General features: G+C 44.2%; 1 protein-coding gene across 1 annotated transcript; it reads right to left on the reverse strand.

The window, feature by feature from the left end:
• Positions 1–3,987: 3,987 nt before the first annotated feature.
• On the reverse strand, positions 3,988–5,420 carry LOC136485254 (aspartic proteinase nepenthesin-1-like). Its single transcript, XM_066482174.1, has one exon. The coding sequence runs from the start codon at positions 5,416–5,418 to the stop codon at positions 4,153–4,155; it is 1,266 nt and encodes a 421-aa protein (XP_066338271.1). The 5' UTR covers positions 5,419–5,420; the 3' UTR covers positions 3,988–4,152.
• Positions 5,421–26,966: the final 21,546 nt, after the last annotated feature.

Raw genomic sequence — 26,966 nt, forward strand, 5'->3', positions numbered from 1 at the left:
CATCCAACAGAAACCGGAGGCCTGGTCCAACATGATTTCGAGTCTGCCTCGGCCTCCAGGACCAATCTGCCTTAAACTGGTCACCCAGGACGCATCTAGACTCCGTTTTTGATGATCCACATATGGTTGGAAAGCTAATTTGATGAGAAGCCAATCCATGTGGTCTCACATCAAAATTCTTTCAGAATCAACAGTAATCGTCGAAACAAATCAGCATCTAGAATCTGCTAGGGTGCTGCGACACCGTCTTTTAGTCCGTTGGACCGTGTATTGTGTTTGGGCCCATTAGGGGGCACGTCTAGGGTAGGTGACGACCCTAAGACCTTGATAATCATACGCCGCCCTGTCATTAGGTTTGGGGTTTTGCTTAGATTATTCTATCAAGAACAGTTTCGTCGTTCATCGGTTTGTGAGACCCCAACTTTATGAGATTAATCATTCATCTGCAATTTGGTTGCTTTCATTCTTGTTCTTGCTTGTGTTCTTCATTGCGTAGGCAGGGATTAGCCTTCTTGGCGAGGTCAACCGGATCCATGTCTCGGTTGATAACCAGAGGAGTTGTGGTGCTAAGATTGCAGGGTTCGATCTTTCGATCTGAAGCCGGATTAGTGTGTCATTCTCTGCCACAACGATAGTTACCACCACCTGATGGAAGATCGGGAACCCCCGTCTCCATTACACTTCCCTTGCTGCAAAACATTCTCCATCGGCATGAAATCCACCAGGAGATCTTTTGCTTCAGCTAGAGCACCAGAAGTCCAGACCAGCGCCATGTGCCCATGTTGAACAAGTATTCATCACCCCTATCTTTCACTTGTTTCAGCCAATCCTTAGCAGTCTTGTGGCCAAAGCTTTTAGTGTCAACTATGTGGTATATATGGTACTCTACCCTCTTCTCTGGTGAACTAAGGGTAGTCCACCTTTGTAACATGCCAAGGATCATTGTCAGCAAGGACTGCTCATTATCCACTGAGAGCCCTGAATACATAAATTATTCCTTAATTTCCAAAGCCTCCACTGGGTTGCAGCACAGAAAACATACTCTACCACAAACTTCCTATTACTCAACCACATCTGGTCAATTGAAAGGAAATCTATATCTAAATTTATTCCTAGGATTTCAGAAACCCCGACACCACAACTACATGGCAACCACACAATCAAAAAAGAGATGACCAACATGTTCATTCTCCTCACAAAACAAACATAACATGTCATCTACTTTCCTACGCACACTAAGGTTGTCTCTAGTTAGTACCTTGCTTTTAGACAACAAACATAGGAAAAATTGCACTCTAGGTGGAATTTTAAGGTTCCACACATGAGGAACATGAACTGGCATAATACCTCTAAAATCGATGATTTTATAGAGGGCTGAGAGGAGTAAACTCCATTTGATGTAAACAACTAGATCAAGGAGTACTCATCAGCAGTGAACACAATGGTAGAAGCCAGCTGCACTACCTCTAACCAAAGGTTATTGAGCCAACTATCAACACCTCTTCTAAAGTTACACTTAAGGTTTGTACCATCCTAGAGAACAAAGATAGTCTTTGACTTCTCATCAACTAAAACATAAATCTCCCAAAACTAAATAGCTAGACTAGAAGGACCCAACCAATTGTCCTCCCAGAATTTAACTTTTTATCATTCCTTATCTTCCACTTGTAACCCATTTTTGTAGCAATAGCTGCCCAAATCATACCTTTGAAAAAGCTAGAAGTACCAGAGGTCCCACTATAGAAGATATTTGGGCTCTCAGTATTATATTTCTGATCAATCATTTGTTTCCACAACTTGTTACCATCTATATTGTATCTCCTAATCCAAGAAGCTAGGAGACAAACATTCAAGTCTCAAAAATTAGGAATGCCCAAACCCCCATACTCCTTCATCAAACTAATAGTTTCCCAATTGACTAGATGGAACTTATGGGCACCTTCATTGTCATTCCACAAACAGTTGCCATATGAGAGTGGATGACTTTAATTGCCCACTTGGGAAACATCAGGAAAGAAAGAAGGTATATACGAATACAGGACAGACAAGCCTTAAGTAGCACAATCCTAGCTGCAAAAGACAATAATTTTCCTCCCCACCCTGCTATTCTTTTCAGTATCTAATCAACTAATAAAGGTTGGATGTCTTCCCTTCTAAGCATTTAATAGTGTATGGGAACACCTAGGTAATTAATAGGCAAGGATCCTAAGGGACAAGCAAAATTATGATTAATATCATGGGCTAACTCCTCACTCAGATTCATTGGTATGAGCTCACTCTTATGAAAGTTCACCCTCATGCCTGAAAACTGCAAGACTACTACCAACTATGGAGTTCAGCGGAGGGTTTTGGTTGTGGCGTGTTGGCATCCGTTGCAAGTGGAGAGTGGTGTGGCAAGCTTTTTTTGGGGACGACCTTCAGTGGCTCGTATCTATTGGGTTGGCTCTGGTCCATGCTGACCGACACGTGGTTGTGACTAGCAACGCATGACAGTGCCCGCCTCACTGCCGCTGCGACAGCCAATGTATGGCGGCTCGTTGAGGATGACAACTTATGCGGAAATGCTCGTGGCTTCTCTACAAATTTGAGGGACGATGTTGTGCAAGATGTGGCTCTTCTCTAGAAGCATGGTGCAAGAACAAGGTGTGGCTTCACACGGTGGCTGGTGCTATGTAGTATGGATGCGGCCCTTGTAGACTAGTGTGGGGCGATAGGTCACTCATACTTATGACCTCATCGGTGCCACAACAATCTCCTACTAGTGGTGGTTTGTTGCAGTACATACTTGGCTATGCCAAGCCATAGAGTAGCTAGTTTGGGGCATGGGCATGGGGGATCATTAGGTGAAGGTCCTACCACTGTGGTAGACAATGGTGTCTCTCCTTGGTGTCACTTCCCTCGTTGGAGGCACTGTGGTAAGGTCCCCTCACCCTCTAGGAGTTTGGTTGAAAAACTTTGGTTCTCCTATCAGCGTTGACGGCATCTGTGGACGTCGTTTCCCGTCTCATTCGAGGCATCGATGTGGAAAACCTACTCCTGCCTTTTAGTTTACTTTGCTTGTTCACTGTAGTGTGCCGGGCGGCGTTTGACGGCTATTGCTTCTGAGGTTCATTGGTGTTTGTATTTCTTGTGGTGGTGGTTTTGTTCTCGCCTCCTTCGTGAGGGTGTTATTTTTGTTTTTTTATCATTGTAAAACACTTCTTCTCTATTAATATATGTTCGCTAGGCTCTTGTCGTAGACTCTTCGAAAAAATATCGAGACATATAGTAAAGGGGCAATTTCTTATTTGGCCCTGGTTTAAAGTTGTCTTTCTTCCTTGGCCCTAAAACAAAAATTTTTACCTATTTGGCCTCACTCGAAGTTTCGTTTTCCAATCTGGCCTTACCATCATCTCCCGCCTCTAACACCATTACGTGGCACATGAAATGACCAAACTGCCCCTGAGACATTATGAGAAACCAAAGGTCACCCAGGCAGCATAACAATATAATTTTGAGCACTTTGAATCCAATTTTCATAACATAATTGGTTTCTCATAATATCTCAGGGGCAGTTTGGTCATTTCATGTGCCACGTAACGGTATTAGAGGCGGGAGATGACGGTAAGGCCAGATTGGAAAACGAAACTTCGAGTGAGGCCAAATATGCAAGAAATTTTATTTCAGGGCCAAGAAAGAAAGACAACTATAAACCAAGGCCATATAAGAAATTTTCTCTATAGTAAAAGCAATGTATCTAAAAACCTAAAACATCTTATAATATGAACAGAGGGAGTAATAAGTAGCATAATATCCATACACAATGAAGATAATCTTACATTTCAGTTTAGTGCCACTTATTACTCCATTTATTACAAATTATAAGACGTTCTGACTTTACTAGATTCATAATTTTTGCTATGTACTTAGATATACACTATATTTAGATGTATAGTGAAATCAATGCATTTAGAAAAGTTAAAACATCTTATAATTTGTAATTGAGTGTGTACTTATAAAGTCACGGAATCTATAAGACATTCTGACATCACTAGTAATAATCTCATTGGTACTAATTAACTATACGTGTACGTGTCCCGCGTTGAATTATATGACATGTCATGCAGCATGAACGATCAAAATATGGGAGGACGAGCCGGACGAGCAGACTCTTCAGGAAGTCTCGCAGTTGGCCGGCTGGAAGGACAGCGTCGATTTGTCCAGGTCGTACCGGATGTGGTAGTCCATCTGCATGATGTTGCCGACAATGGACGTGTGGCTGGGCGAGCTCTGCACGATCCAGCAGCTCACGCTGTCTTCCACCGCCCTGAAGTAGTCCTCCGTCTTGAGGGCCATGTCGCCGCCGTCGAAGTGCAGCACCATGGACGGGAACACGGCGCCGGAGCCGGAGCCGGGCGTCTGGAAGCAGACCTCGTACCCATCCGTGCCCGGGACCCTGGTGAGGTTCGCCGCCTGCGACAGGAGAGCCACCTTGGCGAGCGTGTACGCCGGCTCCGCCAGGAACGTGAGCGTGGTGCCGGAGTCGAAGATGATGCCGTGTCTCCCGGTTCCGGGCGTCGTCGCGGCGCCGATGGAGATACTAGTCAGGTTCACGGTGTAGTAGGTGGACGTCTTGAGGAGCGGCGTGGACTGGACGCCGGGGCCCGTCAGGGCGCCGGCGCCGCCGAACAAGAGAGGGCTCGACTTGGAAGGGTCGCTGGTGAGGCAGTAGGAGAAGGCACCGACCTTGAGCTGCCTCACGAGGGACAGCTTCCCGCGGCCGAGCCCGACGAGGCCGGAGCCTGAGCCGTACCCACCCTCCGACATGGTGGTGCAGCCGAAGCCGATGCCTCGCACGGCGTCGCCGCCGAGCGTGAACGTCTCGCTCGCCATGTAACCCTGTGTGTAGTGGTGCGGATCACTGGCGAGGCCGTACGAGTATTTGTAGTCGCACAACGCGCCGGTACTGCACGTCGCGATCGACTGGGACTCCAGCGTACGGCAGAGACCGCTGGAGCACGGCAGCTTGGAGAAAGACGACGACTTGTTTGGGTAGTAGGAAGGGGAGCCCTGCGGCGCGCACCGCTTGCACGCACCGCACTTGGCCCAGATGAGGTCGCTGCCGGTGTCGGCGAGGGCCGACAGCTTCTGCGGCGGCGTGCCCATGGAGAAGGTCATGTCGTATGCGCCGCCGCTGCTGTCCATCTGCAGCGGCGTCTGCGCGCTCCCTGACCCTGAGGCTGCTGCGTCAACCAGCCGGGCGGCGAGGATGGACAGCCGTTGGCGAGACTTGTGCGCGGCACGCGTTAGGTTGATGGCCGGTTCGTTGCGGGTCATGGTGGCACGGAAGAAGCCTCGGCGTTCGGAGTAGGCCGGAGGAGCGGCGAGGAGGAAGCAGATCGTCACGAGAACGAGGATGGACGATCTTGTCGTCGCCATTTCTGGACACCAAAGGATTTCTACCTGCTCTGATGATGACGACGATGATGGCTAGGTACGAGTATGAATATATAGATTCAGGAGTCCACGATGCCAAGTGTGTACAGTCGTACGTGATTTACCTTTACACAAAAAGACCACGCGCAGCGTGTTATCCACGGCATTTGGAAAACCGGACACAAATAACAATGATGAAATGATGAATTCCATGTAACGACATCGCAAATGGAGTATACCAACTCGCAGTACACGCTGGGCTATCCCATGGAACACTTCGAGTGTGAAGCCGTGTGTATTACTAAGGCATTTTTAGCACATCTCAACTTCACAAGTCACTACCGGAATCCTCAAATTTGAGGAGTGTCACTACCGGAAAAAGGTCCTTTGCCGAGATCCTAGATTTTTGCCGAGAGCAAAAACGCGGGCTCTCAGCAAAGAAAACGTTTGCCGAGAGCGGCTCTCGGCAAACACCGGCCATCGGCAAGTGACAGGATCGCCGTGGGCCTGCATCTCGGTAAACAACAGCTCTCGGCGAAGTGGGCCGTTTTGCTGAGAGCCGCACTCGGCAAAAAATGCCCGTCGGCAAAACGGTCCTTTGCCGTAGGCTGCGCTCTCGGCAAAATCAGGCTCTCAGCAAAAACTTGCCGCGGGCCCATAGCTGTGACCTGCCTTGACGGCGTCACCGCTTTGCCGAGAGCCCCTCCGTTACTGCTCTCGGCAAAACTCTTTGCCGAGCGCCGCTCTCGGCAAATATTTGCCGAGAGCCCCTCCCAGGCTCTCGGCAAATGTGGTTTCTATATTTCATGTGCATGTGTTTCTCTTCTCTTAACTCTCTCCAATTAAATTATTTTTTCTTTCATATGCTCCAAACTTTTTTCTCTATAGACATACTACAGGTTGTACTCAATATTAAAATTTTGTGTATTTTTGTAATTATTTGCTATATATAATTAATTAATTGTATTTCAAGGAGTTTTTAATCGATTAAAATTTGAACAGCGATTGATTTAAACACGGGAAAAAATTAAGTAGAAAATGATATTCATGCTATTTATACATTATTGAGGGCAAATAACATCTTGTTGACATTTTTTCACCTTTTATTTTCCGAATCGAAGACCACGAACATATGTCGCCCAACGATTTAAAATTTCTTAAAAAAGGAAACGAAGTCGGAAAATTGTGATATTTGCAATGAAGTCATGGTATCACACTTGGAGGCTGTGGTAAAAAATTGAAAATGTTTCGCACAAGTGGTTGCGTATGATTCTTACCATCTGAGACATCTCCGAATAAGTTTCATAAAGTTGAGAAGGAGTCATTAGGATTTTCAAACAATGTCACGGTCGAATTAGTTTTGGAGTTCCAAACTTTTTGTATAGCCATTAGAGAGCATAAGTTCTAACACGGCAAAATTTCGTATTTTTCCGGAGCCGTTTGCTGTTTATTAATTTTTTTTGGATATTATTTGCCGAGAGCTTCAGGGGATTGCTCTCTGCAAAGGCTCTTTGCCGAGAGCAACTAGGCCCGCTCTCGGCGTAGATTTCTTTTTTTTACCTGGCCTGGATCAATGGTTTGCCGAGACGTGGCTCTCGGCGAAGAGGTTTGCCGAGAGCTACTCTCGGCAAATAATAATTTTTTTTATATTTTTTTGTGCAGTTAGCTAGTTAAAAAATTCAAATGAAATTTGAAAAAAAAAATAACTTTACCGAGAGCCAGATCTGGGGGCTCTCGGCAAAGGGGGAAGGTTTGCCGAGAGCCTCCCAGATCTGGCTCTCGGCAAAGTGGCTTCACCACTTAAATGTTTCGGCGCAGCCCCGCAAGCCACGCAAGGTGAACCGTTTCGGCCGCAGCCCCGCCGCCGCCGCCGCAGCCCGCCACGCCCGGCTGCGTGCGCTGCCGCCGCCGCTCCGCCCGAGCCTCGCCGCCGCCGCAGCCCGGCCAGCCCGCCCCATCCCGCCACGTCCGCCCGCGCGCGCCGGCGGCGGCCGCCGGCCCGCCCTAGCCCCGCCACGCACGGCCGCCGGTGTCTCGCCCCCGCACGCCAACGACGCAGTCATTCGTCCCGCCCCCGCAAGCAGAGGAGTGAGGAGGAGTGGCGCGCCGTCCTCTCCCCCAAGCAGAGGAGCGAGGAGGAGAGGCACCAACATCTTCAAGCGTGGCTGCAGAGGATATAGGTCTGATCCACAGTACTCTCTCAGGCGAATGCTAGCTTTGTTAAAATTTCTTTGAAATTCCCTGTCAAAATTCAAGTCCCACACCAAGTTCCTCGTCTCACAGGCTGAGATGTATGTCCAAAATTCCATTTGCTTCCTTTTGAAGTGTCAAAACGGCAGTTCTAGAAATCATGTTGTGATAACCTTAACTTTAGGTCCACTACGCCTTTTGATCTGGATCTCGTGTATCACGGCTATCCTCTTGTACTACAGAGTCTAGAAATCATGTTGCGCTTTCATTCTTGAATTAGCTCTGATATGTCAATTCTTATCCTTTCTGAAACTACAGGTAGGACGACAGACAGAATATATGTTTGATAGTGCCAACAGCTTCTTTGTATTGCCTACCCCAACCCCTGAGTAGTTCCTTGTAATTTTTGTGTTATTTATTTCCAGGACCAAAATAGTATAGCTGAAAACCATACTAATTCACTTACATACCCCACTCAACTGTGTATTCGTCATAGCTAGGTAGGAGTACACTGTTTCTGTTCCTGGCGCCCTATCATTTTCGTTTAGTTCTGTCTTTTTTTTCTTTTACCGATGTGAATCAGAATGAATATGTTATATGAAGTGCAAGGTACGCATAGGGATCAACCCATGTAAATATTACATTACAAAATTTTCAAATGGTTCTTTATCCATGTAAATGGACAATAGTACCTTGCTATTTTGACCAATGGTTTGCAGCAGCATTCGTAATTTGCAAGAGAAGTGATGTTCCACGCTCTGGGCTGATGAGGAAAATTTTGATAAAAACAACCGCATAATTAATACGAGGAATAAATAAAAATCAAAAGAGCAATAAGAATAGCATGACACAATAAACCAGGCCCCAGAATCTAAATATCTAATAAATAAATAAATAAAAGCTTGAGGGAATGCCAATTATACATTGTTCCTGTGATTAGAACCCACATAAGAACTCTTTGTAGACAAAAGATTGCAGCCTTGTCACAACATCTTTCGTGCTCAAGATTTACATTTCTGAAATTCAGGAGCCATCTGAATAGTCAGCCTTGTCACAACATTCACTCTTAAATCTTAATCCATATTTGCTGACCCCTACTCAAACACAGAAATCTGCACGAGGCATAATAATTTATGATTTTAGTTCCAGGAGCCATCAGGAGAATAAAAATGTTCAGTTGATAGTGCAAATGAAATACTAGGATGGATTTCAGTGCACGGAAAGGTTTATGGTGCATGCAGCTTAATCTGCTTGTTTCGAGTCTAACTGATTCTAGTAACATGAAACTTAGCCAGAAGCCCAGAAGATTGATTATATTTGATAATAACCATTTCTTAGACTTATTTTCTGACCTTTTCTAGCTTAATCCAACAACAATACCAAGAATGCATCTTGCTAGTAAACTGCTCCCTGAAAAAGCTGCAGAGAATGCTTTTTCCCCCTCACCACACCAGAGTTTAATGTTTCAAAGTTCATAACAAAAAAAAATGAAACAATGGGAGGTCAAGTAAAGAGATATTACTACCGGATGCTGATAGACAATTACATAGAGTCATATAAACTCGGGATGAACAAAGAGACGAATCACAAATAAAGCTATAGTGCATGGAACTAAAAAAGGTCATGTTTGTGTTATTCTACTGAACTAAGCAGCACGCTCGCATAATCTATTTCTCCTCAGAACTAATCATTTCAGATTTTTTTGTGTCAACATAATCAGCAGTATTAAGCTTTATGCTATGTATATAAAATGCAGTTAAATTTAAATAACTATCAGTACAGCAGTCTAGCTGTCTAATTGCGTTTATATTTTGGGCATCAGCAAATCCAGGGCACCTCAGTCTATATCAGCAAATCCAGTTCTAGAGAAGCTTCATTTCTCACTAAATTTGTGATCCTAACATATGAAGTTCATTATTCCTTCCTTTTTTTTATGTGTACGAGAGCAAAATTCAGATTTAGAAACAAATGAAAAATAACATATTAGTAGTGGTAGTAGTAGTTAGTGTAGTAGTAGTTGTAGTAGTTAGAGTAGTAGTAGTTGATAATTAAGTTGCATGTGGTTCCTTGATATATATGTGGTTGTCGGCCATCGTGCCGTGGTTTTCTTTCAGGTTTGGAAACCTCACCGTTCAGGGGAGATGCTGCCGAATTTTTGAGTTGACGTTATTTTGCTTCTTTCTTTCTTTTTGCAGGAGCCGAGTCGGAGTACCCCGGTGTCCCCAGGTCTGCCCGCACCGCATTGTAACACCTCTGGTGTTTTGACCTAGCACTAAAAATTGACATGTCATCATATGCATTGCAAAGCATTCATAAAGTAGAAAATTTTGAATGCATTCACTAAATAAGGTTTATTTCATAATGTTGTATTTCATGTGATGTGATTCAAAACCCTAAATAAAGATCATGACTACAAGGGTCAAAATTCATGTGATCATGTGAGGTCATGTGTCTTTTGACTCAAATAACCCTAATGGGCCATGTTACTGGTCAAAAATCAAAATTTAAGTAAAAGGAAGACAAATCAAATTTGAATTCAAATTCAAATCACAAAAGTCCTTTTTGCCCCTTTTGACTAATTCAAAATCCATGTGGAATTTAGGGTTGAGGCAAAAAGCAAAGTTGGAGATTATTTTATGTAGACCAACTTTGGTATTCAAAATTTTTCAAGTTTACATATAAAATTTGGAGTAATTTTGAAATGATTCAAATGCTCAAATGCACCCCAAATTCAAATTTTAAAATGGAGGTAGAATTTGAAAATGTTCCTAAAAGCAAAGTTGTAGAGTTTGAAAAATTGAACAACTTTTATTTTTGGAGATTTTCAACTTCTTTAGAAAATTTGAGAGTAATTTGAAAAATGGACTCAGTGGCAGTTCTATAAATATTTCAAAAATCAAAATCCACCTCTCTGCTTGCCGCCGGCGCCACGCGGATGTCGCCGCCGATCAGATTTTGCCGCTTTCACGCGCGGTGACACGCTGATGCCCCCGTGGCGAGCTCGCCCGTGTGCTGTCGACACCGCACGCCTTCCTTCTTTCTATAAATAGGAGCACGCCGTCGTCATTTCGCAGTTTCTCGTCGACTGCTCGCCGCCGGTGTCCTACCCGCGCTCGTGCAATTCGTCCTCGCCATAGTACCTAGGGCCAATTGCGTTGGCCAGAAGCTCCGCCTCGCCCTGCCGCTCATTCCTGACCTGTTCGCCTCGCCTCTAGCCGGTCAGCGCCACCGCGCGACTTCGTCTTCTTCGGAGCCGGCCGGAGCTCCGCCATCATCGGTCTCACCGTGGTCCCGTCGATCCAGTACATCTCCGTCTTCACCGAGTCTACCTATGTGATCACGGTGAGCTCCTGAACATGAAGATCGTTTCGCTTTGGTCCCTACTGCAATGTCACCGTGGCTACGCCGTACACCATCATGCCCAGGCCGCCATGTCCGGCGTGGAGGTGTCTCCGGTGCACCTTTTTCCTTCTCATAGTTGAGATCGGTTCGGGGGAAAGAGTAGGTCATGTAGATGCGGTCTGCTTCGCCAGAGCTTCACCACCGGCGCGTTTTGCCGATTGGAGCAGACAACGCCGCCGTGCGTCCTCTTTGGGTCACTGACAAGCGGGGCCTAGCTGTCAGTGCGAGAAAGGAAGAAGAACAGTGCAATTTTGTATTTTCTGAAATTGTGAATAGTGCTAAAAATTTGGGAATTTGTAGGAAATTCATCATAGCTCCAAAATTTTTGAAATTTTGTGTGTAGCTTCTGTACATGTTCTAGTATGGTTTAAAAATTTGAAACTTGAAATTTGAATAAATTTTCAATGTTCAAATATTCAGTCCATTAATTGATAAATACAATTTCCATGCTTTTTTGTAGGCCACTGTATAACTCCAAAAATTATGAAATTTGTTTTGGTACACTAATTTGTCATAAGGAAGCTTACATAAAATTTTTAGGTCATTTGGAACAAGTTCATTTTTAGGCTTAATTCCAAATTTATTCAAAAATAAATAAAGGCAAACCTTAAGTGTTTGATTAGTGTTGGATCTTATTTTGGTAATGTTTTGTGACTAGTAGGGTTTCAAGACCCATTTGGTCAAGTTACATGTGTGTCTCTTAACGGTAGGATTACAAGTTGGTTTTGTTGGCTTGCAATTGTACCGTGAAGGAAAATCATTTGCGGGGTGTTTTTACATTTCATGTACCGTGAAAGCATCATGTTTACATTATCATCATGTCAAAGCATATGTTATCATTTCGTGTAGAATCCGAGAGTGAAACGATTCTAGTTGAACAAATTCTAGAAGAATCCTCGGTTGTCGTGGGATTTGATATTTGTGGTACTGATCCGGAACCTGAGATCGTCAACGAAGGCAACCCCCGGTTTATGCATTAAACCCTTACCTTGTTTACTTTGAAAAGTTTACCACCTATGTTACTTATTGCATTAAGTTGATATGTCAAATGTTACCTACTTGATGCATTGCCTACCTTGTTAATTGTTTACCATCCTTGAAGATGTTTTCATTTACAAAGGCATAGAATGCTTAGTATGCTTATGGTAGGTTTTCAAAGAAAAAGTTTCGATACAATCAAAGATGGCATACTGGCCAAAGAAAGAAAGAAAGAAAGTAGAATGAACTAGAGACTAGTCGGGTAACTTATCTTGAATGTTGGGTAATGTTGTCGACTATGTCGCTTAAAGGCCACTCATTGTGGATCTTCTGAACGAGACACTTTGTGGTACTGGTCACATACTCCGATAAGCCTACTTCGGCTAATCTGATACTAAGATGAATGCCCACACACTGGTAGTGGAGAGATGGCAAGAGTAGTGTGTACCCTCATGGATGGAATGTGGCCAGATTTGAGGTGTGCTATGCTCTCGGGTGGCGTGGAGATGGCTTAGTATAGGAGGATCCGGTAGCGAGGTTGATGTATGCAAGATTAAGTTCTACATATATCGTGTGATAAGGAATCCCCAGCTAGGACTTGAATCAATTCAAATTGCCGGTGCTCCGTGGATATGGAGACTCGATTCATTACAGAAGCAATGCAGGACTGGTGAATTACTAAAATACGAGAAAAGAATGGAATGAGAAGGATTGGAATATGGGAAATGTACATTTAGTTGAGATAATGAACTAAAAGAACTTAGGGGTAAAACTTGTTAATAGAATGAAGAATAGTAAGCTTTTGGCAAAGAACTTTTGAATCTCGCTACATCCTTACCTTGCCCCAAACCCCTGCATCTCTAAAGTCTTACACCCCGTTACGTCGGGTTAGTCTTGTTGAGTACCTTTGTACTCAGGGTTTGTTAACCCTTGTTGCAGGTGAGTCACATGCGCAGCCTTGTTTTGGTCCCTACTGCATGTCTGTGTTTGAAGTCAATGACAATGAGGAGTGATGAATGGCCTTTGGACAAGGCACTAGTTTGTTTGATAAATAAAGTTAATGTAATATTATTCCGCTACTATGGTTGTATAACACTTATGGTATTGTAAGTTTGAAAACAACTGGTTTGTAACCTATGTTACCTTAAGAGTTCTGCGATCCTTACTCTGATGTATATATTTGAATAAACTGTTGTAATCTGCAATGTCTATGATCGGGATCCTGTTTTGAAAAAGAGAATCATGGATGATTCGGGTTTCCCGATGACACCCGACAGACTTGTTGAGTTGTTGGGAACTTGTGAACGCTATCCGAGGTCTGTTAAGACAACGATAGGTGCACGTGGGCCTGATTTCTTAGGAGGTTCTGCCACAGCTGGTATTAGAGCAGTTCCCATCTAAGATCATTGTAGGTTACTTTAGAAAACCTTCAAAATGATTTGGATCAAAGAAAGTAAACTTGATATTTTAAAGTTCAAATTTCTTTCTTCTTACCTTTGATCTAGTCTCAATCTTGTCTTATTTGAAAGTTTGTGGCGGATAATATGATTAGGTTTGTCCTATGTATTAAAAATCTAGTACTTATGATTATACAAATCTTTTGTACTTAGATTTGTAAGATCGATTCATGCATCATGCTTGAGCACCTTGCATAATAATTCCCCTTAATAGTGGTTGGGTAAGTAATGTCAATCCCATTCTTGCTAACCTCCTTTATCCTCAAGCTATTCTTATAGTCCTACCCTAAATTCTATAGGCTATGGCAAAGACCAAGAAAACCGCATGCAAGTCCACCGGACCTCATGGAGTTCCTCGTCACCAGTTGGCACCGCATAATCCTGAGCTTGGTGAAGGAAGTGCCAAGACCCTAGGAGATGAAGGATCTTCAAGCAACCCCGCCAATGTCGAGAACCTTAACAAGGAGCTCAACTCTCTTCGTCGAGCTCATGCCAAAGATCAAGAAGAGCTAGCGGAAATGCAAAGGGGTATCACCATGACCATGGAGCTGCGGAATGAAGCCTAGACACGAGAGGATGTGGCCAATGAACGCATCCATGAGTTGGAGTTCTACGTAGAAGACCTGGAGATGGACAATGCCATTCTTCATGAGAATGTCCACCTGCTGTATGCTCAACTTCATCCACCTCATGGGGATGGTGAAGTTACAGATGAAGAAATGATTGTAGCTCTAGGAGAAGTCAAGAATGAAGAAGAGGAGGAGGATCCTGAGGAGTTAGTGTACTTCTCGGATGAAGATGAGGTTTCGTCCGATATGGGCACGGATGCCGATGACTGAGAGCTCGGAGTAGTAATAGTTTCTTTACTACTTTCTTAGTGAACTAGGATTGTCTTGTGGGATACAAGACATGTAATTTATATAAGTAACCCTTTGTAGCATTAAACCTTTTAAATGCTTTCAATAAAGAATAATGTAAGGAACGTGTTCTCTAACAGATGCCTCGTCCTATCACCCGAACTGGTGCTAGTGGCTCACATGACGATGATGAGTGCCCAAATCCTCCACCAATGCCTTCGACTATGGCAGATGCCATAGCCGCACTCGTCAACACAACGACAGAGAATGCTAGGTTGTTAAGGGAATTAGCGCAGAACCAGCAGGCACCATACCCTAATCGTGGCCGTCATAATGGAAATGATGAGTCAACCTATGTGGATTTTACTGACACACGTCCACCTGTGTTCTCTAAGGCAGACGAACCTTTAGAAGCTAACGATTGGCTTAGGACAATAGGGAAAAAGTTTGAGCTGATTCACTGTACCGAGGTTCAGAAACCCAGGTTTGCGGCACAGCAACTCCGAGGAGCTGCTGGTGCCTGGTGGGCAAATTTGGTAGCAGTACAGCCCGCTGGTCACCAAATCAACTGGAGGGAGTTCAAGGATGCCTTCAGGGCACACTACATTCCAGACGGTGTGATGACCATGAAGTTAGAAGAGTTCTTGGCTCTTAAGCAAGGGGAGCACCCGGTGATGCATTATGTTGGGCATTTCAATCACCTATCGCAGTATGCTATAGAGTATGTGAATACTGACAGGAAGAAGAAGAATCATTTTCTTAGAGGCCTGAACACTAAACTTCAAACCATGATGACAACTTGTGGTAATGCAACTTACCATGAGACGATCAACATTGCTATCGCTTCAGAGGAGAATTACCGCCAACACAAGGAGGCGAAGAAGAAGAAAATATTTGCTTCCGGATCATCGAGTGGAAAGCGTCAAAAGATAGTCTACCATCCTCATAATCATGGACGTGCACCATTCCGCCCACAACAAGGCTAAATCAGGTAGCAAATCTTCATTCGCCCTGCAACTAATACGCCTTATACTCATCAAGCACCGCAGCAGCAAAATAATACTAATAATGCAAACCGCAATGCTACTCCCCAGAATCACAATTTTCCATGCTATAATTGTGGTAAACCCGGGCACTTTTCTCGAGAATGTCCATATCCTAGGAAGAACAATCCTGATGCACCCAAAGCCCCTGTTACTCAAGCTCAGAATCAGTACAAGGGCAATGCTCAGAACAATCAGAAGGGTCAGGCTGAGAAGAAAACTGGAAGGGTCTTCTATACTCAAGTGGAATCTATTCCAGAAGGAGAACCAGTAATGATGGGTATGTTTCCCATTGCTAAGCATCCTGCAATTACCTTATTTGATTCTAGTGCATCCCATACATTCATCAATCGTACATTTGTTGTGAAACATGGGATAACTATTGGGGAAACAAAAGAGCCCTATCATATATAGTCGCCCGGGGGACGAATCTGTACAAGGGAGGTAGTTCAGCATGTACCTATTGATTTGGGAGGGTATGAGTTCCCTACCAATATGCTGATATTAAAGGATCAATATATAGATGTGATCCTTGGTATGAACTGGTTAACTCAACACGGGGCTATCATAGATGTCCTGCGTAGAACCATAAGGGTAAATGCACCTGGCAGCAGAACCCAACTTCTCATCCAACTTCCCTTCCCTAAGAGTATAGTGGAAACAGTCTGTGCTACTACTGTTGAAGGGGCCGAGAAAGTTTCAGTGGTATGTGAGTTTACGGATGTCTTTCCCGATGATCTGCCTGGTCTGCCACCAGACCGAGATGTGGAGTTTAGAATTGACCTAAAACTAGGAACAGCACCTGTGTCTAGAAGAGCATATAGGATGCCACCCAAAGAACTAGCAGAATTAAAAATGCAACTACAAGAGTTGATAGACAAGGGTTTCATTCAACCCAGTTCATCACCTTGGGGATGCCCTGCTATCTTCGTGAAGAAGGACCAAACCTTAAGGTTATGTGTTGACTATCGGCCGTTAAATGAAGTCACCATAAAGAACAAATACCCCTTACCCCGAATTGATTTACTATTTGATCAACTTGTGGGAGCTAAGGTGTTCTCAAAAATAGACTTGAGATCAGGCTATCACCAGATTAAGATCAGACGAGAAGATGTGCCGAAGACAACATTTACTACCCGATATGGTCTATATGAGTATCTAGTCAAGTCTTTTGGGCTGACCAATGCCCCGGCTCATTTCATGTACCTGATGAACTCAGTTTTCATGCTTGAGTTAGATAAATTTGTAGTGGTGTTCATTGACGACATTCTTATCTATTCCAAGAGCAAAGAGGAACACGCAGAACATCTCCGCATTGTTCTACAGAGATTAAGAGATCACCAACTATATGCCAAATTTAGCAAATGTGCATTCTGGTTAGAGGAAGTACAATTTCTGGGTCATGTGTTATCTGCTGAAGGTATAGCTGTTGATCTAGGCAAGGTAGAAGAAGTCCTTAACTGGAAAGCACCTACAACTGTCCATCAAGTTCGTAGTTTTCTGGGGTTGGCAGGGTATTACCGTCGATTTATCCCTGACTTCTCTAGAATTGCGAAGCCAATTACTGGATTGTTGAAAAATCAAACTAAGTTTGTATGGTCAACAGAATGTGAAGAGGCCTTTCAGACATTAAAGAAGTTGCTGACAACTACACCAGTTTTAGCACAACCTGATATCGAGAGGCCATTTGATATCTATTGTGATGCATCTAGAATTGGTATTGGCTGTGTTCTAATGCAAGAAGGCAGAGTCATAGCATACGCTTCTAGACAACTCAAGAAGCATGAAGAACATTATCCCACCCATGATCTTGAATTAGCTGCTGTTGTTCATTCACTCAAGATTTGGTGACATTATTTATTGGGCAATATATGTCAAATCAATACGGATCACAAAAGTTTGAAATACATCTTCACACAATTAGAATTGAATATGAGGCAAAGAAGATAGTTGGAACTTATTAAAGATTATGATTTAGAAGTGCACTATCATCCGGGCAAGGCTAATGTGGTTGCCGATGCCCTGAGTCACAAGAGTCATTGTCATTGCCTAATTGTAGAACCTATGCAGCGAACATTGTGTCAAGAGATGGAGTATCTGGATTTACAAATCATAGAACAAGGTTCCCTGTCCAATATTGTAGTTGAGTCCACTATCAAAGTCAGATTTGGAAAACCAACATGTTTCAAGATTGATGAATCAGATGTCGTTTGGTTCAAGGATAGATTGGTAGTACCCAAAAATACGGAGCTATGAAAGCAGATTCTTGATGAAGCTCATTCTACAAGATACTCCATTCATCCGGGTAGCAATAAAATGTATCATGATCTGAGAAAGAGATATTGGTGGACCAAAATGAAAATAGAAATAGCTCAATATGTGGCCAAGTGTGATATTTGTCAGAGAGTCAAAGCAGTTCATATGAAGACTACAGGTCCATTACATTCGTTGCCAGTTCCATCTTGGAAGTGGGAAGATATTTGTATGGACTTCATTGTGGGATTGCCTAGGACATCTGCAGGCTACAATTCAATATGGGTTATTGTTGATCGCCTAACCAAGATAGCTCATTTCTTACCAGTCACAGATAAATATCGAGCGAAACAATATGCCAAGCTTTATCTTAATAGAATCTTTAGTCTGCATGGGGCACCCAAGACCATTGTCTCTGATAGAGGGTCATTGTTCAAATCCAAGTTTTGGAAAAGTCTATATGAGTCTTTAGGAACTAAACTTATCTGTAGTTCTGCTTATCATCCGCAAACAGATGAACAGACTGAGAGGGTAAATCAAATTCTTGAAGATATGTTAATAGCATGTGTCCTTTCCTTTGGTGCTAAATGGGATGAATGCCTTCCCTTAGCTGAATTCTCATATAACAATAGCTATCAAGAGAGCATTAAAATGGCACCATTCGAAGCACTGTATGGCCGTAGGTGTCAGACACCTTTAAATTGGTCAGAAGCTAGAGAACGTTGGTTCTTTGTACCGGATGTGGTCAAGGAAGCTGAAGAGAAAGTTAAACTGATACAAGCCAATATGAAGGTAGCTCAATCCCGACAGAAAAGCTATGCTGATAAGAGGAGACGACCGCTAGAATTCAAAGTGGGAGATTATGTCTACCTCAAGGTATCCCCGATGAAAGGAGTTCATCGTTTTGGGATTTGGGGAAAGTTGGCACCCCGTTATGTAGGTCCTTTTCAAATCGAACAACGATGTGGACCAGTCGCCTATCGCGTCAAGCTACCAGATCACATGTCGGATGTGCATGATATCTTCCATGTATCTCAGTTAAAGAAGTGTCTTCAAGTACCTGACCAAGAGATCGACTTTGGTGATGTAGAACTAGAACCTGATTTGACTTATGCCGAGTACCCCATTAGAGTCTTAGATCTAAAAGATCGAGTCACTCGGAGACGTACGATTAAGTTCTACAAAGTACAATGGAATCAACACACTGAAGATGAAGCTACTTGGGAGTCCGAGGATTACTTAGAAGAGAACTTTCCTGACTTCTTTGCTTCTATCTAGTTGCAATATCTTGTCTATGTTGTAACTTGTCTCGTTTGTCAACCGAATGGAAAACCCCTCACTAGCCTTTTGAATAAAGTTATGATATGTTAGCTTGACACATTTCCTTTTCCATTACTTAGCCTTGAGTTTTAAATCTCGGGATGAGATTTCTTTAAGGGGGAAGGGTTGTAACACCTCTGGTGTTTTGACCTAGCACTAAAAATTGACATGTCATCATATGCATTGCAAAGCATTCATAAAGTAGAAAATTTTGAATGCATTCACTAAATAAGGTTTATTTCATAATGTTGTATTTCATGTGATGTGATTCAAAACCCTAAATAAAGATCATGACTACAAGGGTCAAAATTCATGTGATCATGTGAGGTCATGTGTCTTTTGACTCAAATAACCCACTGGTCAAAAATCAAAATTTCAGTAAAAGGAAGACAAATCAAATTTGAATTCAAATTCAAATCACAAAAGTCCTTTTTGCCCCTTTTGAATAATTTAAAATCCATGTGGAATTTGGGGTTGAGGCAAAAAGCAAAGTTGGAGATTATTTTATGTAGACCAACTTTGGTATTCAAAGTTTTTCAAGTTTACATATAAAATTTGGAGTAATTTTGAAATGATTCAAATGCTCAAATGCACCCCAAATTCAAATTTCAAAATGGAGGCAGAATTTGAAAATGTTCCTAGAAGCAAAGTTGTAGAGTTTGAAAAATTGAACAACTTTTATTTTTGGAGATTTTCAACTTCTTTAGAAAATTTGAGAGTAATTTGAAAAATAGACTCAGTGGCAGTTCTGTAAATATTTCAAAAATCAAAATCCACCTCTCTGCTTGCCGCCGGCGCCACGCGGATGTCGCCGCCGATCAGATTTCGCCGCTTTCACGTGCGGTGACACGCTGATGCCCCCGTGGCGAGCTCGCCCGTGTGCTGTCGACACCGCACGCCTTCCTTCTTTCTATAAATAGGAGCACGCCGTCGTCATTTCGCAGTTTCCCATCGACTGCTCGCCACCGGTGTCCTGCCCGTGCTCGTGCAATTTGTCCTCGCCATAGTACCTAGGGCCAATTGCGTTGGCTAGAAGCTCCGCCTCGCCCTGCCGCTCATTCCCGACCTGTTCGCCTCGCCTCTAGCCGGTCAGCGCCACCATGCGACTTCGTCTTCTTCGGAGGTGGCCGGAGCTCCGCCATCATCGGTCTCACCGTGGTCCCGTCGATCCAGTACATCTCCGTCTTCACCGAGTCTACCTACGTGATCATGGTGAGCTCCTGAACGTGAAGATTGTTTTGCTTTAGTCCCTACTGCAACGTCGTCGTGGCTACGCTGTACACCATCGTGCCCAGGCCACCATGTCCGGCGTGGAGGTGTCTCCGGTGCACCTTTTTCCTTTCTCATAGTTGAGATCGGTTCGGGGGAAAGAGTAGGTCATGTAGATGCGGTCTGCTTCGCCAGAGCTTCACCACCGGCGCGTTTTGCCGATTGGAGCAGACAACGCCGCCGTGCGTCCTCTTTGGGTCACTGACAAGCGGGGCCTGGCTGTCAGTGCGAGAGAGGAAGAAGAACAGTGCAATTTTGTATTTTCTGAAATTGTGAATAGTGCTGAAACTTTGGGAATTTGTAGGAAATTCATCATAGCTCCAAAATTTTTGAAATTTTGTGTGTAGCTTCTGTACATGTTCTAGTATGGTTTAAAAATTTGAAACTTGAAATTTGAATAAATTTTCAATGTTCAAATATTCAGTCCATTAATTGATAAATACAATTTCCATGCTTTTTTGTAGGCCACTGTATAACTCCAAAAATTATGAAATTTGTTTTGGTACACTAATTTGTCATAAGGAAGCTTACATAAAATTTTTAGGTCATTTGGAACAAGTTCATTTTTAGGCTTAATTCCAAATTTATTCAAAAATAAATAAAGGCAAACCTTAAGTGTTTGATTAGTGTTGGATCTTGTTTTGGTCATGTTTTGTGACTAGTAGGGTTTCAAGATCCATTTGGTCAAGTTACATGTGTGTCTCTTGACGGTAGGATTACAAGTTGATTTTGTTGGCTTGCAATTGTACCGTGAAGGAAAATCATTTGCGGGGTGTTTTTACATTTCATGTACCGTGAAAGCATCATGTTTACATTATCATCATGTTAAAGCATATGTTATCATTTCGTGTAGAATCCGAGAGTGAAACGATTCTAGTTGAACAAGTTCTAGAAGAATCCTTGGTTGTCGCGGGATTTGATATTTGTGGTACTGATCCGGAACCCGAGATCGTCAACGAAGGCAAGCCCCGGTTTATGCATTAAACCATTACCTTGTTTACTTTGAAAAGTTTACCACCTATGTTACTTATTGCATTAAGTTGATATGTCAAATGTTACCTACTTGATGCATTACCTACCTTGTTAATTGTTTACCATCCTTGAAGATGTTTTCATTTACAAAGGCATAGAATGCTTAGTATGCTTATGGTAGGTTTTCAAAGAAAAAGTTTCGATACAATCAAAGATGGCATACTGGCCAAAGAAAGAAAGAAAGAAAGTAGAATGAACTAGAGACTAGTCGGGTAACTTATCTTGAATGTTGGGTAATGTTGCCGACTATGTCGCTTAAAGGCCACTCATTGTGGATCTTCTGAACGAGACACTTTGTGGTACTGGTCACATACTTCGGTAAGCCTACTTCGGCTAATCCGATACTAAGACGAATGCCCACGCACTGGGAGTGGAGAGATGGCGGGAGTAGCGTGTACCCTCGTGGCTGAAATGTGGCCGGATTTGAGGTGTGCTGTGCTCTCAGGTGGCGTGGAGATGGCTTAGTATAGGAGGATCCGGTAGCGAGGTTGATGTATGCAAGATTAAGTTCTACATATGTCGTGTGATAAGGAATCCCCAGCTGGGACTTGAATCAATTCGAATTGCCAGTGCTCCACGGATATGGAGATTCGATTCATTACAGAAGCAATGCAGGACTGGTGAATTACTAAAATACGAGAAAAGAATGGAATGAGAAGGATTGGAATATGGGAAATGTACATTTAGTTGAGATAATGAACTAAAAGAACTTAGGGGTAAAACTTGTTAATAGAATGAAGAATAGTAAGCTTTTGGCAAAGAACTTTTGAATCTCGCTACATCCTTACCTTGCCCCAAACCCCTGCATCTCTAAAGTCTTACACCCCGTTACGTCGGGTTAGTCTTGTTGAGTACCTTTGTACTCAGGGTTTGTTAACCCTTGTTGCAGGTGAGTCGCATGCGCAGGCTTGTTTTGGTCCCTGCTGCATGTCTGTGTTTGAAGTCAATGACGATGAGGAGTGATGAATGGCCTTTGGACAAGGCACTAGTTTGTTTGATAAATAAAGTTAATGTAATATTATTCCGCTACTATGGTTGTATAACACTTATGGTATTGTAAGTTTGAAAACAACTGGTTTGTAACCTATGTTACCTTAAGAGTTCTGCTATCTTTACTCTGATGTATATATTTGAATAAACTGTTGTAATCTGCAATGTCTGTGATCGGGATCCTGTTTGAAAAAGAGAATCGTGGATGATTCGGGTTTCCTAAGGACACCCGACAGACCTGTTGAGTTGTTGGGAACTCGTGAACGCTATCCGAGGTCTATTAAGACAACGACAGGTGCACGTGGGCTCGATTTCTTAGGAGGTTCTGCCACAGCCACGTCGCCTCGCCACTGCACCGACCCGCCACGGCCCCGCTAGCCTGACTTCACCGCCACCTAAGGTATAACCACTCTTTCTTTGTCCTGGTCATGTATCTCCACGTAACCCAGTTAGGTGTCTCCCGTTCGAAAGAGATACTATTAGAAATATGCAGATCTTTGCATATCAATAACCGTATCTGTTTCGAATTGTCCATGTTTTTTGGACAGCCCGAGGATGCGCAGATGGTGTTAGTTTCCATGGTCTGCTCTGAACATAGGGTTGCCAATGGCTTTGAACATAGGGTCAAGTCATTTTCTGGTTATGATGTGAATGGATACCGATTTCACACAACAAGACACGAGCAGAGCCGGCCCAATCGAAGAACCATGAATTCCAGAGTTTTTACTGGCGGCCTTGATGGGGCCGAGTATTATGGAAGAATTGAAGAAATATATGAACTTAGGTTTCGTGGTCGCAAACCTCTTAACCTTGTCGTATTCAAATGCCATTGGTTTGATCCTCAAGAAACGAGACAAAGTCCTTCCCTTGGGCTAGTAGAAATTCGACAGGATTCCGTCTATGGCGGAAAGGATGTCTATATTGTGGCTCAATAGGCCACACAAGTTTATTATCTCCCCTACTCGTGCCAAAGGGACCCTCATCTTCAGGGTTGGGATATTGTGCACAAGGTATCGCCGCACGGTAAAGCACCTTCCCCAAACGCCGAAGACTACAACTTCGACCCAAACACATATGATGGAGAGTTCTATCAAGAAGAGGGCTTACAAGGGACTTTTGAGATTGACTTAACCGGAGCTATGGAAATGGAAGTAGACAATGAAATGGATGTTGATGTGGACGAGGGGGATGAGGTGGAAAATGTGAAGGACTTGGCGTTACTTGAAGGATTACATATTGGCAATGGCAATGATGACATAGTTGCTCCTTTGGAAAGTGTTGAACATTTTGACATGGCTGATAGTGATGATGAGAGCTATGATCCAGCTAATCCCGATGGGGATGATTATTTCTAATACATGTAATATTATGTTATTTTTTAATTATGCTTTATTTATTTTGCATCTCTTTATAATAATGTCTTGTTTATGATCCATCTAATCTGATCTTATTGTTTATGTCTTGTAGGTGATTGTGCAAAGATGGCGGGCCGCAGAGCTTTACGGGCGGTCAGGTCGCTTTACGACACGAGGGGCAGTACACCAAGGCCCTTAGGTGAAGCTGGGGGGTCGGCACCACCTCAGGGGAGGAGGAGGAGGGCAACCGGGAGGAGGCCTAGGGCGCCACCGCCTCAGCCTGCAGCAGCAGTAGCACCAGAGCCCGAGGAGGAGCAGGAGGAAGAGCAGGTGGACGAGCAGGCTCAGCAAGGAGAGGACGAGCTGCAGGCCGAGCAGGAGGCCGAGCAGCTGGACAAGCAGGAGGAGCGGGAGGACGAGCAGGAGGCCGAGGCAGGAGGTTCTAGTTCCACCGGAACCTCGGGTGTCTACCAACGAGGTCCGACGAGCCTACCTGAGCGGCCGATACCTGAGGCTCTACGCTCGGTCATTCGACCTGTTGGGCAAAAGTACATAACTTTTACATTTTTTTGCTCCTACATATGATAGAATCACAATGGAAACTAACAGTTTTTTCTTAATCACTTACGTAGGTCTTGGAAGGTCGTGGTCCCAGGTGCTCACAAAAGGTTGCCCAATGGCATCCTAGGTCTTCTCTGCAGGGAACACTTCCCAGGCTTGGTTCACTATGCTGAAGCTCTGGAGCCGGCCTACACGTACGAGCACTACGTCGCCGCCCTTGATGCGGAGGACAAGACGGGCCACACGTACGAAAGCGTGGCGGAGCGGGTTATGTGTGAGTTTTGGGTAAGTCTTCCTCCCACTACTTTGCTCAATACATTGCATTCGCTAGAGTTTCTTGAACCAGTGTATTGATACATCTTTTCTATATGCAGGACTTCTTCAAATGCGCCGAGGGCTACGAGGCGAGGGCGGCCAAGGCGTCGGCCAAATCTTTTAGAGGTCGCATCTGAAACATGCATTACGAGGCGCGGCTCCAGGCCATCATCGATTACTGTGCCGTCTACGAGCATCGGAAGGTAAAGAAAGAAGATGCAAGATTAATGCATCTGACCAAAGAGCAGTACCTAAAGGTAAATATACAACATCAATATTGATTTCTTCTGAGATTGGGTAGGCTTGAATTGTTCTTATATCTGTCAATGTACTTGATGTCATACAGGTGCCTCCTGGCTGGTGTGCCAATAAAACGCGGGCCTGGCAGATGATGGTCGATAGGTGGGTGAGTGGCAATTGGGCGGATAACCACACCGTCCTCCGGGAACGACGTTTGCTGATGCCAGATGTATCACACCACCAGGGCAACCTTAACATCCATGAATTCGGGGCTAGATGGGTACATGACTTGGCGTAGCTTCATTTATTCTTTCAGACGTTTATTCCTGCATGATTTATAATCGTCTTGTTGTTTTTCTCGCAGTCGGCTACACATCAAAACCAGCCATGCGAAGAGCTCAAGTCATGGGTTCTGGCCCACAAGGGCAAGGCGACAGACAACATCAACTGGAACCCGGACGACCCAGCCGAGTCGTTCACCAACGAGAGCATCCCCGAGCGCATCAGTCAGTACACCGAGGTGGCAAGGGGAGTCCATGGGGCAGACTGGGATCCACACACCGCGGACATTGATGGTGACATCGTCATGAGGGTGGGAGGAGGCAAGAAGCATGGGTGCTACCTCATTGGCAACAGCACACTCGACCCGCACACCACTCCCACTCTCTCACAGGTCCGGACAAGCAGCACGAGCGGTAGCGTGCCCATACGCCCAAGGCAGGACACTTCAACGCATCGTGTGGCAGCACTACATGTTATTTCTATTTTATTCGTCGTTCATTGGTTTTACATTCCTCGAAATTGCTTGTAACAATGCGGTGAAAAATTATAGGCCCAGGTGCATGCGCTCGAGGAGCATAAGGCTAGGGTGGAGGAAGAGCGACAAAGGGAGCGGGAGGCCGAGCGACAGAGGTGGGAGGCCGAGCGGGTGAGGTTTGACGCCTTGGATCAGTACGTGGCAAGTCTTGGCATCACGATGGGTCATCCAGCGCCACTAGAGCTGTTCGCTCCTCCATCGCCTTACCCATACCCACCTTACTCATACGTGAGTTCAACTTCTCTAACAAAAGCTCTTTACTGTACATGTCGGCCATCATGCCGTTGATGTGATGGGAGGCCTTCGTGCCGTTGATATATATGTGTGCCGGCCATCGTGCTGTTGATATGTGGTGGGCGGCCATCGTGCCGTTGGTTTTCTTGCAGGTTTTGGAAACCCCACCGTGCAGGGGAGGTGCTGCCGAAATTTTGATGTGTCTAGGCTTAGATTACAATTTTATACCTAGTTCTGCAAATTTTGACTTGTCTACGCTTAGATTACAATTATATGCCTTAGTATTACTATAATTACTAATTTTTCTTCTCCTTTGTGCAGAATCAATCGGCGGGTTCGAATGATGTGCCTGAGTAGCCGTCGTCGGGAGGGTCGTGGCACCAACCGTATCCACAACTTCCGCCGCATCAGCAGCCGTCGGGAGGGTCGGGGTACCAGCCGTATCCACACCTTCCGCCACCGCAGCAGCCACCGTCGGGAGGGTGGGAGCCTTGGGGGTGAGCCTGTTGTTCTTCATCATGTATTAGCACTTTGTGACATGAACTTGTGTGAGATGAACTTAGCACTTTGAGATGGACATGTGTCGTTGGATTTGAGATGTTTAGATGGATTATAATGTGAGACATATGATGTGGATGACATATTTGTGATATATATGATGTGGATGATGTGTTATATTTGTGAAATATGTGTTGTTGAAGCTGGAAATATAAACAAAAAAAAATGCTCTCTGGACTCTTTGCCGAGAGTAGGGCTCTCGGCAAATCTGCCTCTTTGCCGAGAGCTTGGTGGTCGGCTCTCGGCAAACCTAGATTTTTTTCGAACACCACCTCTACCGCAAATCTTTTTTTTAACAATTATTTGCCGACGGTCGCTCTCGGCAAAGAAGTTCTTTACCGACGGTCGCTCTCGGTAAAGAAGCTGTCACACCGTTAGCGGTCGTTTGGTTCGTTACTAGGGCGCGCCAGTTTGCCGAGAGCTAGAGTTTACTGAGAGCCTTGACATTACTCTCGGTAAATCCTTTGCCGGTAGATGTTTTGCCGATGGCGCTTTGCCGAGAGCTGCTCTCGGCAAATAGTTTGCCGAGCGTCAACTCGTCTTTGCCAAGGGCTCTCGGCAAAGGCCGGGAGTCCGATAGTGTGTTTTTATGTTTGCCAAGTGTATTTTCTCGGGCACTCGGCGACTAAGTTATTTGCCGAGTGTTGCGCTAAAAACACTCGGAAAAAAAAACTTGGCAA

This window comes from Miscanthus floridulus, chromosome 10, assembly GCF_019320115.1.
Source record: "Miscanthus floridulus cultivar M001 chromosome 10, ASM1932011v1, whole genome shotgun sequence".
NCBI lineage: Eukaryota > Viridiplantae > Streptophyta > Magnoliopsida > Poales > Poaceae > Miscanthus > Miscanthus floridulus.

Bases quoted from the DNA above. Each gene is read 5' to 3' on its own strand.
- LOC136485254 (XM_066482174.1), bottom strand. From the start codon at position 5,418: ATGGCGACGACAAGATCGTCCATCCTCGTTCTCGTGACGATCTGCTTC.